Here is a 12,688-nt window from a genome sequence, read left to right on the forward strand (position 1 = left end):
TTTCCTTCTAGACCCATGTCATTCCCCTGGAGCTGGAGTGAACATCAAACACCTATTAGAGTTGTTAACCGAATGTTTTGAGAGCTACATCTACTTGTCACAGGGGCTCATAGACCAGTGTTGATATCTCTGTCTGGAAATCAATCCACTGTAAAAATGGACACTGGGCAATCATTGTTGTGATAAGTACCTCAGGAAGAAGTAAACTATTGGGATGGTATGACATTGACTTGATCCTTCTTCAGTGACAGCAACATATTCCCAAGCGAAATATTTAAGTTCAGACTTAAGAGACTAGTTTGGTCCATTGTGTGAGTATTTTTATTTTGCAGTTGTATTGGAGATTTGGAAATAAGGATTCAGTTTTTTAATGCCTTTTTTTTGGTACCGGGGATCGAACTCAGGACTTTGCGCTTGCAAGGCAGGCATCGGCGGAACCACTGAGCTAAATCCCCACCCTCCAATTTAAGATACTACTTTTAAAAATGCATTAGAGGCTGAGGATTTGGCTCAGTGGTTCTGCCGACGCCTGCCTCGAAAGCGCAAGGTCCCGAGTTTGATCCCCAGTACCAAAAAAAAAAAAAAAGTAGTACCTTAGGTACTGATTACAGTAAGAATGTGTGTGAAAGTGTTATGGTTTGGGTCTAGATGTCCCCCTGAAGCCTCATGGGGTCATAGGTGGCTTTTTCAGAAGTGGCTGCATCTAGAGTGTGTGATGCTCAGATTCAGGGCATATGATTACTGAACTAGTACAATGATTGGTTTGACACCATCCTAATCCCAATAGTCTGGATAAAATAAAAGGGGCAGGGCCGGGGATTTAGCTCAGTGATTCTGCCGCCTGCCTCGCAAGCGAAAGGACCCGAGTTCAATCCCCAGTACCAAAAAAAAAAAAAAAAAAAGATAAAAGGGCAGAAAGATGCTGTTAAGTTTCCCTTGTGGCCTTTGCTACCATGTGGGCACCACAGATTGTTTCTCCTCTGCAGTGCCTCTCTGCCATGTGCCACTCTGCCATGTGCCACTCTGGAGCCAGTGGATTATGGACTGTGAGCCAAATAAACCCTTTTCTCCTTTAACATTGGTTGTAGGTTATTTTGTTTTAGCAACAAGAGAAAAGTAACTAAAACAGTGTAATCACCCTGTGATGTCCCTGCGAAGTTTCCTGAGGCCTTTAATCAGAAGGCTGGAGCAGGAGTCTTGGGAAATTTTCTTCACTACTATATCTCTTAAGAGCCTTATGAGGTGGGTACTCAATAAATGGATAAATGGATAAATGAAGCTGGGGATATAACTTAGTGATAGAGCACTTGCCTAGCATGTGCAAGGCCCATGGTCAACTCCCAGTAGCTAAATAAATAAATGTTTTTCATAGATCTGTGGGATAAATTGGTTAGTTTTTTTGTTGAGACAAGTTCTTGATATGTAATCCAGGCTGGCCTTCTACTCACTATGTAGCTCAGGCTGGCCTGAAACTCACAGCAATCCTCCTGCCTCAGCTTCCAGAGTGCTGGGATTATAGGTGTGCACCACCATGCCTGGCCTTTTGTGGTTATTTTGACTTTAAGGAAGAGCCAGAAGTTGTATGGAGCCAGATCTGGTGAATAAATGAATGAAGACATACTGTAATTTTTTACAACATTGCTTTTCTGTTGAATGGCACTTTACAGCCATACTCAGTATTTTTTGTCATACCTTGTAAAGACACTAAAGAAGACGTTTTTCAGAAAGTTTCAAGAATGATGAGATAAGAGTGTTCAAAGTGAGGAGTATTTTGAGGGAAATTGATGCCAGTGTGTCTTTAACAAAAATTTTTAATTTAAACACTAATTTTTGATCAGCTGTTATATGACGGGCCATATAGATTTTAAGACTGATGATGAGCCCTGCTCAGCACATCAGGGATACTCGGAAGCACTTGTACTGTTTTGAGGACAAGGCAGTTGACTGCTAGTGGGTTTTGGATTCTTGGCATATCCATCATCCATTGTAGGATTTGCAAAGACCTCATCTGTTTACCTTCTAAATTTCAATTTGGTATTTGAGTGCCTTCTATGGATCAGATACACATACTTTTTTCTGATGATAAAAAATTTCCAGAGCTGGGGATGTAGCTCAGTGGCGCCACATCTGCCTGGCAAGAGCAAGGTCCTCACTTCGATCCCTGGTTCTGGAAAAAAAAAAAATTTTTTTTTCCGTATTTACTTACCCATCAATTTGACATTGCATACAGGCATGTATACATTACATGCATGTAGATGAGAGGTAGAAAAATATATGTGGATGTGCACCCATGTTCATAGCAGCACAATTTGTAATAACTAAAACTTGGAAGCAGCCCAATTGACCATCAACTGGAGACTGGATAAAGAAAATGTAGGGTTTTTTTTTTATAAAATGGAGTACTACTCAGCCATAAAAAATGAGAAATTAGAAACATTTATAGCTAAGTGGATACACATTGAGGCGATACTTGTAAGTGAAATAAATAGGACACACGTGTAAATACCGAATAGTTTATCTGGTGTGAGAAACTGAAAGTGTAAATAAGGACTAAAAGGTATAATAGATCATGTGAAATAGGGAGAAAGGGGGCAAAGGAGAAGTGGGAGGAGTAGGGGAAAGGAAAGAGGGGAATGGAATTAATATGAGAAAATGAAAAATATGGAAACAAAGTCTTTGTAGATAGGAAGGGATGGAGGGGTTGAAGGGAGGGCAGGGAAATAGGGAAAAAATAAGAACCGAGAGATTATGTAAAGGTGCAAATTTCCAATGATGAATGTCATTATATTGTATATCTAAAATGTACCAATAAAATTAATTTTAAAAAAAGAAGCCGGGGATTTAGCTCAGTGGTTTCGCTGCCTGCTGTGCAAGTGCAAGGACCCGAGTTCAATCCCCGGTACCAAAAATAAATAAATAAATAAAAGAAAAAAAGAAAAATAATATATGTGGACATGTGTGTATAGGGAGACAGGGAAAGGGAGAAGAAGGTCACTCATAATTCTGAAATCCTAAAAAAAAGAAAACAAAAAACTGAAATCCTGAGATATCTGTCTTTATTTTACATTTATTGTTGTTTTTTGGGGGGGAGTGTTTTGTTTTCTTTTTTTGGTTTGCGGATTTTTTTGTTTTGTTGGTTGCCTGCTGGGGTTTTTTTTTTTTTTTTTTTTTTGGAGACAGGGTCTCACTATGTAGTTCAGCCTGGCCTCGAACTCCTGGCAATCCTCCTGCCTCAGCCCCCCAAGTGCTGGGATTACAGGTGTGCGCCACCATGCCCAGCCTTGCCTGGGTTTTTTGATGAATTTTTTTTTCTCGGTACTGGGGATTGAACTCAGGACCTTATGTGTGTGTGAGGCAGGTGCAGCACCACTGAACTAAATCCCTGGCCCAATTGGTTGGTTTTCTTGAGATAGGGTTCCACTTTGTAGTTCAAGTTGCCCTTGAACTCACAATATAGCCCAGGTTGGCTTGAACTCACTGCAGTCTTCCTGCCTCAGCCTCCCAAGTGCTAGAATTGCAGGCATGGGTCACCATGCCCAGCTATTGTGTTTTTAATTACCCAAAGAGTTTCCTGTATCAGTCATACAATGCTCTTGATCTAGAAGGTTATACCATAATTAGAACATACTTAAAGATACTTTCCCAGGATAAAGATTTTCCAGTACATTTTGAAGCTCCTGATTTGGAATCACCTTACCGATGTACTTCTATTTATTTTTATTATTATTATTTTTAATGACACTGGGGATTGAACCCAGGCTATCCATGCTAAGCTACATCCCTAGACCTTCCTTTTAATTTTCATTTTTAGAGACAGGGTAAATTGCCCAGGCTGGGCTTTTTCAGTCCTACTTCCTCAGCCTCTTAACTGGGATTATAGGCACATGTGACCATGACTGGCTCCTTCTGCTTGGTTTTTTTTTTTTTCCTTCTTATTCTTGAAAGATTTCTTATCCAGAGACAGGAGAGGGTAGTATAGGAGCAGTTTTTCTGTTTTTACTTATTTGTTTTAATAACTGATACCTTCCTCTACTTTGTCATGGTCTAATTTCTTTTTTTTTTTTTTTGGTACTGGGGATCAAACTTGGATCCTTCTGCTTTCGAGGCAGGTGGCAGAACCACTGAGCTAAATCCTCAGCCCTGTCATGGTCTAATCTTTCCTTCCTTTCCTTCTAATCTTCCTCTCTTCCTTATTCCTTCTCTCCCTCCTTTCCTTCTTCCCTTCTTTCTTGTCGGTGCTGGGGACCAAACTCCACAGCCTGGTGTACTCTACCATTGAGCTACATTCCCAGCCCCTAATTTCTTAATCTGTGTGTATGAACTAAAAAATGAGTTGCACTGAAAATATATCTATAAGGAGCTAGGGATGTAGCTTAGTGATAGAGCAATTACCTAGCATGTACAAGGCCCTAGGTTCAATCTCCAGCACTACAAAATATGAGTATCGTCAGAGGGTAAATTATGTTAACAATGTACAGGAATACCACCATCTCACTGACAGAGTCCAGTATATCTCTCTTTAAATTTCTCAAGGATCCTTGCTTCTTTCGGGCATAAATGTTATACTTTTCACTTTGGTAGTGGATTGATTTGTTTTTTGTTGTTGTTTTGTTTTGTTTTGTTTTGTTTTGGTACCGGGGATAGTGGATTGATTTGTTATTCAACAAATCTCAGGTGTACCATGTGCCAGGCATCAGAAGTTGGGGTGGGGCAAAAAAGATCAAGATGTGTTATGTATATGTACCATTCACCAAGAGATTACAATTATTATGTATCACAAACATTAAAAAAAAAAAGCACTGGAGATGTAGTGAACTAAACAGAAGTCCCTACCTTTCTGGAATTTACATTCAAGTGTTTGAGGGCATAAACTCTGAAAACAAAACTAGTTCAATTCCCAATTCCACCGCTATTATTAGCTCTGTATGACCTACTATGTAAAACAAAGATAGTGATGGCTTTGACTAGGACAGCCTTGGAGACTGAAGTGGTTGCATCCTAAATATACTTTAAAGGTAGAGTCAACAGGATTTGCAGACAGATGAGATGAGAGGAAATTCAAGAAGTCATGGGTGACTACTTAAAGGTTTTGTCCTGGATAATTAACGGGAAGCTGAGAATTGCCATTTATGATCTAGGGAAGGCTGTAGCAGAGACAAGAATGGGTTTGAGTGTGTTAATACTGACATGCAGATTAGATGCCCGAGAAGAAATTGTTAAATTAATTCTGGAAAGGGCCGGGGATTTAGCTCAGTGGTTCCGCCGCCTGCCTCGCAAGCGCAAGGTCCCGAGTTCGATCCCTGGTACAAAAATAATAATAATAATTCTGGAAAAAAACTTTTTTGAGATCTTGCTTTACACTAGAGAATATCAATGGAAGGATACTCTGAAAACCTGCCTACAAAAATTACCTCAATTTCCAAGCTAGGTGTGGTGGCATAAGCCTGTAATCTCAGCACTCGGAAAACTGAGGCAGGAGGATCACCACAAGTTCGAGGCCAGCCTACGCTACACGGTATCTACAAAGTGAGACTGTCTCAAAAAAACTTTTCTCTCATTTTCCTAATATAATCTAGTATTCCGTAAAGGGATCAATAACGTTGCTTCTTTTGAAGCCGGATTAGACGTGTTTTACGCAGTGTCAGCCCCTGTAGCAAAGGCAGACAATTACTATGTCTATCGCAGCCTTTAAGAGCTCTCTCATCTGGGTCCTTGAATGCTGATTGGGAACTCTGCTGGTTTGAGAAGAGAGAAATACGCATGAAATTAACACGGTACAGTGACAAGCCGTCGCTGTGACCACACTTCCTGCCCCGCAGCCTTAGCGCAGCTAGGCGCTTTAGCGGATTGGATACCTCTATAGAGGCGGGTGGCGGAGGAGAGATACGCGCGAAGTACTGTGGGTAGGAGACAGCCGTCGGCGGAGGCGCCATTTTGTGGAGTGGCCGAACCCTGTAGGAGGTTCTGGGGTCCAGAACCGCTACGACCGCTGCGTCGGTCCCTTCAGGGGGTGAGTGCGGCAGCCGTCCATAATGACCCCCAGTTCTTGCCGTTGGAGATGTTCCCTGAGCCTTCCTGTCATCTGCCAGAGGCAGTCGCTCGCCCCAACCGCTCGAGGGACTGAACTACCACGGCGTTGGAGGGCCGTGCCCCTCCTCGCCACCAGCTCTGTCAGCTTTCAGATATCGACTCCCACCTCAATCCCGGCCCCGCTTCTTTTGGGCTATGAGTTTCCTCCTTGCTGACGTGTGCCCGCATCGTCTGCCCGACAAGCGGTGTGCGATCGCCTGTCCCTCGGGCACTCTTCGGGAGCGCCTGGCAGTCGCAAGCCTCCAACGCACCGCAGCTGCAGCTGACTCGCCCTCTCTGAAAAGCTGTTTGGTGATGGCAGTCTGCGGGCAGGGGACCACTTGGGAGGCGGGAGGAACGCGAGCAAGGGGTTGAAGCTTGATGTCCCAGTCTGTCGCACAGGCGGTGGCGCCGCCATCTCGGCCGCGACGCCCCGCGGAGGTGGGTGCGGGCACCGCCCGGGCAGTGAGGGGCGGCACCAGCACTTATGCTCCGAGACTTGTTTCCCCCCAGATGGCTCTCTCATTTAATAATGAAACATTTGTTGGGCACTTGCTCTGCCCTGGTCGCTGGAGACGATCCAAACTAACTGTTGTCGGACCTTAGGTCCATCAAACGTGGTCCAGCCGGGTGATGGCTTATCACACCGCCCGGGGTTGGAGGGCTGGGTGCTAGCCTGTGATGGTCGGGACAAACCCAAGACTGATTATTGCTCCCGAAAAATTAGGTCGGATCGAGGTTTGCTCTTGTCTTACAGAAATAGATTTGAATCAGCCCTTGTATTATAAATGTAGATTTCAGTTCGCTCAACATGCCAGCTTTTACGAGGTTTTTAAATTTTCATCGGAAAGTTTTGAGTTTAATGCTTCATGAATTTCATGTTGAATGGTTTTAATGAAGACATCTGAGTCAGTGTTTTAATGGTCAGCCACCCCATTGGAGTTGTTCTGATTCAGAATGCAAAGAATTGATTGGACCTCTGCCGTTTTTTGCTTTGTAATCCTGAAGTAGGAGCAGAGGAGTCTTAATGTTTCTGTCTTTATATGTTTCTTACTGAAATTCTTTTTTCTCCTAGAAAAAATAAAATTTGAACCTTTTGGAGCCTTTTGCTAGATCTTCAGTGGGACAATGGGTTCAGACAAGCGGTAAGTTAAATACATAACATGGCTTTGATCTCATCGCTTTAGTGGGGACTGAAGTATTTGTTTAAAATTATTTTTCTCTAACAAATATTTTGAATATTTGTTTTGTACCAAGTGCTGACTAATAAGCACCTTGATGATGATGCTGTCACAAACTGCAATGTAGTAAGAGAGTTGAAATACAGAGTAAACTATGCTATGGTAAAAGAAGTTTAGAGTGCTATTAGAACACATAGAAAGTGTGTTTTCTTGAACACAACCAGGCAGGCTTCCTGGAGAAAGTGCTCTCTCAGGTGAAGTCTGAAGGTTAAAAAAGAATTAAGAAAAGCTGGGCAAGATAAGGTGGTCCACTGAGAGTTTCAAGTGTGGACAATAGCAGCAACCTGTACAGAAACCAGAAGATCATGCAGTGCCTGGCTACAGGAAGTAATGTTATTGTCCTCTAAATAGCAAATGATCCACACTTGTAGAGTTGAGATCTTGGAGCCCTGTGTTACATGAAAGAAAAAAGATCCAAAGAATTAGTGGAGAATTAAGATGAGAGCATTTGGCTGCTGGGTCAACTATGGATATTCCCTGAGACCATTTGACTTAAATACATTTTTGGTTATTTGGTCATCAGCTTTTTTAGTATTGAAGCCAGTACTTCTAATAGATCAGATGAACTCCCCAGAGGGACTTGTTTATGTCACATGATGTCATTTTAATGCTGTGGCAGCAGCCTGTGTTTCCAGATAACTTACTAAATTAATATTTACTCTTTTAGGCTCTTCAGTTCTATGCTTCATGTCGTGAAATAGCCTTAAACTACTTCCTTGAATTCTTTTTAATAAATCTATATACAGTGGACTCTTGAAATTCTTGGGGGTTACATTCCTAGAGCATCTGTGAATTGTTAAAAACCACGAATTTCAGATGGCAGAAAAATGCCTATAAATGCCTACATATGCCTATTTTTATAGTTTAAACCCTAAATATGCTATGTTTCCTGTAGTTCTGTAATTTAGTTTAACAAAATACTGTATTAATAAAGCCATAGAAGGTACAGGCCATTTTGGCAGCATGTTAGGGATCTTAGGGCTTTAAGAGAAAACTCAATATAGCTACATGAGGTACAGCAGCCTGTTATGATGTGGAAATGCTGGTGTATCTGCCTGAGATGGGTTACAGGGCACCAGCCATTCAGCAGCAAGGAGAACTGAATAATGCTGTCAGATTGGCTACTTGTAAACCTCCTGCCAAAAAAACAATTGTGGAGGATATTTGTGGTTTCCACAAACAATTGTTAGTTAGATTCTAAAGAAAAAATCCACGAGTGACTGACTTTTTGGGGGTATATGATACTAAATTTAAATGAGTCTCTTATAATTCTTTCCTTTGTCCTGTGATTACACAGTTTTATGAATCTGATAAGTAATTTATGAAAGAATGATTCATCTATGATCAAACCTCTTATTATTATTATTATTTTTTGTACCGGGGATCGAACTCTGGTCCTTGTACTTGTGAGGCAGGCGGCGGAACCACTGAGCTAAAACCTCTTAACGTTAAATTTTCCTATGAAACCCAGGTTTGTGAATAACCAAATATAAACCAGATACCATAGGAAATAAATGTTCTCTGAAGGAGCTAGTTTTGGATAATCATCTAGTTACGTCTACAAAAGAACTACTTGGTTAGACTGGGCATGGTGGCTCACATCTGTAATCCTAGCACTCAGGAGGCTGAGACAATTGGATTGCTATGGGTTCGAGGCACCCTGAACTACATAGCAAGACCCTGTCTCTAAAAAAGAAAAAAAATCTGGGGATTTAGCTCAATGGTTCTGGTGCCTCAAGGTCCCAAGTTCGATCCCCGGTACCAAAAAAAAAATAGAGCTACTTGGTTAAGAGCCTGATGGAAAAGACTAACTTAGTTCATCTAGGTTACTGGCCCTTTTACTAACAGGTGTGGTAACTTGAAGGTATATTAGTTATAATGAGCTCTTTGAAATGAGGTAAATTTTGAGTAATTGCTTTCTTCCTATCTTTGGTCACTAAGATCTTCACTGGAAATGAAAGGAATAAGGGGTAGACTATAGGCTTGAGAAACCAGAAGAATAAGCTTTGAGAATATGATCTTTTCTCAAAAATTCAACCCAAGTGTTTTTTTTTTTCCCCAACATTTTATTTTGAATTCATTATGGATTAGGAAATTCAACCCAAATGTTTGATAGCTGTATTTTCTGATTTAGCATAAATTCCTGAAAGTTATTTTTACAGTAGAGATATAGGTGTTTTCTCAGTGACTACTTTTGTAAAGTAGACTTTGGTAGTAAATTTTAAAGGATACATTAAATTATTTGGATGTATTGTTTTTTGGGGGCATATATCTCATAAACTCATCTGTGAAGGGTTTGTATATATTTCTAATGATTTGCTACAGACTAAATGAAATTATTTTCTCTGGCAGAGTGAGTAGAACAGAGCGTAGTGGAAGATACGGTTCCATCATAGACAGGGATGACCGTGATGAAAGAGAATCTAGAAGCAGACGGAGGGACTCTGATTACAAAAGATCTAGTGATGATCGAAGGGGTGATAGATACGATGACTACCGAGACTATGATAGTCCAGAGGTGAGTGACCAGCAACTGTGTATGGCATTCTTAGTATTGTAAATTATATGTATAAGGAAAGTATTCAAAAGTATTTAAAGAGAACTCCCTTTGAGTATTATAGTTAAACCTTCTACTATTCTGAAATATAATTGAATTGACTATAACCTGCAAAGATAACTTCAGTCTTGTAGTAATAGAAATAATAGCAAGGGGGCTGGGGATTTAGCTCAGTGGTTTCACCACCTGCCTTGCAAGCACAGGGTCCCGAGTTCAATCCCCAGTACCAAAAAAAAAAAAAAAGAAATAATAGCAAGGTTTATTTAGAGCTTACCTAGGGCTTACCATATATTCTTTTGAGCACTTGACTTCATGAATCTTTCAGGTCTCACTATAACCCTATAAAGTAGATGTTATTCCCTTTTTTTTTTTTTGTACTGGGGATAGAACTTGGGACCTTGCACTTGCGAGGCAGGTGGTAGAACCACTGAGCTAAATCGCTGGCTTGTTATTCCCATTTTAATGATGAGACACTGAGGTTATAATAATATATAAGCTCTATCCCTCGCACTGTTTTGAAGTGAGAAAGTTATAATTGTAGTCATCTTAACATACCTTCTTTTCACATTTCTTCCCCTATCTAGAGATACAACTTTTTGGGAGTAATTGTGCTGCCTATAAAATTTTGTACCTTCCTCCCTTTCTACCTTCTATATCATATAATCTTTTTTTTTTTTTTTTTTGGTACTGGGGATCGAAATATAATCTTTTTTTTTTTGTACTGGAGATCGAACTCGGATCCTTCCGCTTGCAAGGCAGGCGGCGGAACCACTGAGCTAAATCCCTGGCCTGAAATATAATCTTAATATTACATATAACAAGTAGTTTTATTAAATTTGTTTATTATGTGTTGGTATAATATTTGGTAGGTTATTCTAGAAAACACTGAGGTGTACCAAAAAAAAAAAAAAAACCACTGAAATGAATATCAGCATGGAATATTCTTATCTCATTTGACTTTTTTTCGAGAGTAAATTCTAGTAGAGAACCTGGATCAAAGCGTACAGGATAATTTTAATTTAATTTTGTTTATCATGAATCAGAGAGAGCGTGAAAGAAGGAACAGTGACCGATCTGAAGATGGCTACCATTCAGATGGTGACTATGGTGAACATGACTATAGGCATGACATCAGCGATGAGAGAGAGAGCAAGACCATCATGCTGCGCGGCCTTCCCATCACCATCACAGAGAGCGATGTAAGGAAGATTATAGTTCTAGTGACCAGTCCAGTAGACACAGTGAACTTTGAGCTTCTTTCATTATTGTCGGATATTATTGTTTTATCTTAAGCTGACATCTCAGCTTTTGAAATATATTTCTATCTTTTGGGGTGACAGAAATAAATTATCACTTATATTTAGGCTTTGAAACTCAGCCTAGAATTTTCAGAAGTTCCTTAACATCTTTTATTCCTTCATTAGCTCTTAGAATGTAATCAATACATTTTTATTGAGTTGATTGCTTATTAGGTGAGGACATATCCATAAAAACATAACTTTCTTCATAATCTTTGACTTGATGAAAAATGTGGTATCCATTTGAAACCTCAGAGAAGCTTGTTGAAAAGGAAGGCACATTCTCTGACTTCTCTGGGTAGTGAGGTTTTGGACTACTTGGCACTGCTTGATTTCCAACAGCATCTCTGCTCATCCCTTCAAGCCACATTACCACCTGGTTCCCTAGTGGGTCTCTTTGGACATGTCCATTGTTCTACCAGTGTACATTTTTCTTTTTTTTTTTTTTTGCATTTTGTGTTAATTTTGATTAAAAGGGCACAGGAATAGAAACCTGGTATTTCACTTATATTGCATAACAAGCTAACCAAACTGGACATGGAAGATAAATTATAAAACAAATCACTTTACTTACTATTTCTGTGGCTTTTTAAAATCCACTTTCTGGGGGCCAGGGATTTAGCTCAGTGGTTTCGCCACCTGCTGTGCAAGCGCAAGGACTAGAGTTCAATCCCCGGTACCTAAATAAATAAATAAATAAAATCCACTTTCTGTCTCTCAAATACAGCTGAGGGATATAGTACACTGGCAAAAATGATAAGAGGCAAACAAGAATAGTGCCAGAGTTGGGCCGGGGATTTAGCTCAGTGGTTCTGTCGCCTGCCTTGCCGGCACAAGGTCCTGAGTTCAATCCCCAGTACCAAAAAAAAAAAAGAATAGTGCCAGAGTAACAGATAACCAAAATCAAATACCATATTTTTAAAAAAATATCATAGAGTAACCATTTTTCAGATTAGAGCAGCAGGAAAAAGTTACTTCTAAATCATAATCATTTTAGTGGTCTTTGTCAACTTTGCGACATCATTCTTCATTTGTAAAATTCATGTCAAAAAAGGAAAGAGGGGCCAGGGATTTAGCTCAGTTGTTTTGCTGCCTGCTGCACAAGCGCAAGGACCTGAATTCCATCCCTGGTACCAAAAAAAATGGAAAGGGGCTGGGAGATGTCAGTTCATTCCAATAAATTACTTCCCCAGTTCTCGTACACCTGCCCATTAGCACAAAATTGATAAATAATACCTAAGACTAGGAGATTTTATTTAAGTTAGAAAGCAAATTAAAATGGAAAAATACAAGAAAATAGAACCAGTGGGATTGAAAAAACCCCTCACTGAAAAATCTGCATTAAAAAAGTAAAAATAGAAACAAAACTCTGCTAGTACAAACTAGCCTCAGTAGTTTGATGGACAGAGTGATTGGGTCAACTATCACTATACTTCCATAAATGGATTTTCTTCACATTAAAACCACACCTGAATGTAAGCTATTAAGAACAGGTACTATATTTTTATAGGACCCAAATAGTT

The 12,688-nt window shown here is 40.1% G+C and overlaps 1 protein-coding gene across 5 annotated transcripts in view; it reads left to right on the plus strand.

The window, feature by feature from the left end:
- The first annotated feature begins 5,874 nt into the window (after nucleotides 1-5,874).
- Rbm5 (RNA binding motif protein 5) overlaps nucleotides 5,875-12,688 on the plus strand; it is a 31,123-nt gene continuing 24,309 nt past the window's right edge. For 3 of the 5 annotated variants that reach the window (XM_004834073.4, XM_004834076.4, XM_021265181.2), the window contains exons 1-4: nucleotides 5,875-6,010; nucleotides 7,145-7,214; nucleotides 9,663-9,828; nucleotides 10,911-11,066. In XM_004834073.4, coding sequence (XP_004834130.2) covers nucleotides 7,198-7,214; nucleotides 9,663-9,828; nucleotides 10,911-11,066 — 339 coding nt within the window. In that variant the 5' untranslated portion in view covers nucleotides 5,875-6,010; nucleotides 7,145-7,197. Of the gene's footprint in view, nucleotides 6,011-6,263; nucleotides 6,511-7,144; nucleotides 7,215-9,662; nucleotides 9,829-10,910; nucleotides 11,067-12,688 lie in introns of those variants that run through there. The other 2 variants (XM_087186101.1, XM_004834075.4) reach the window with 2 other exon arrangements.

The sequence above is a fragment of the Heterocephalus glaber genome, unplaced genomic scaffold, assembly GCF_053883595.1.
Source record: "Heterocephalus glaber isolate CG9 unplaced genomic scaffold, H.glaber_assembly_v1.0 deba00001504, whole genome shotgun sequence".
Lineage (NCBI taxonomy): Eukaryota > Metazoa > Chordata > Mammalia > Rodentia > Bathyergidae > Heterocephalus > Heterocephalus glaber.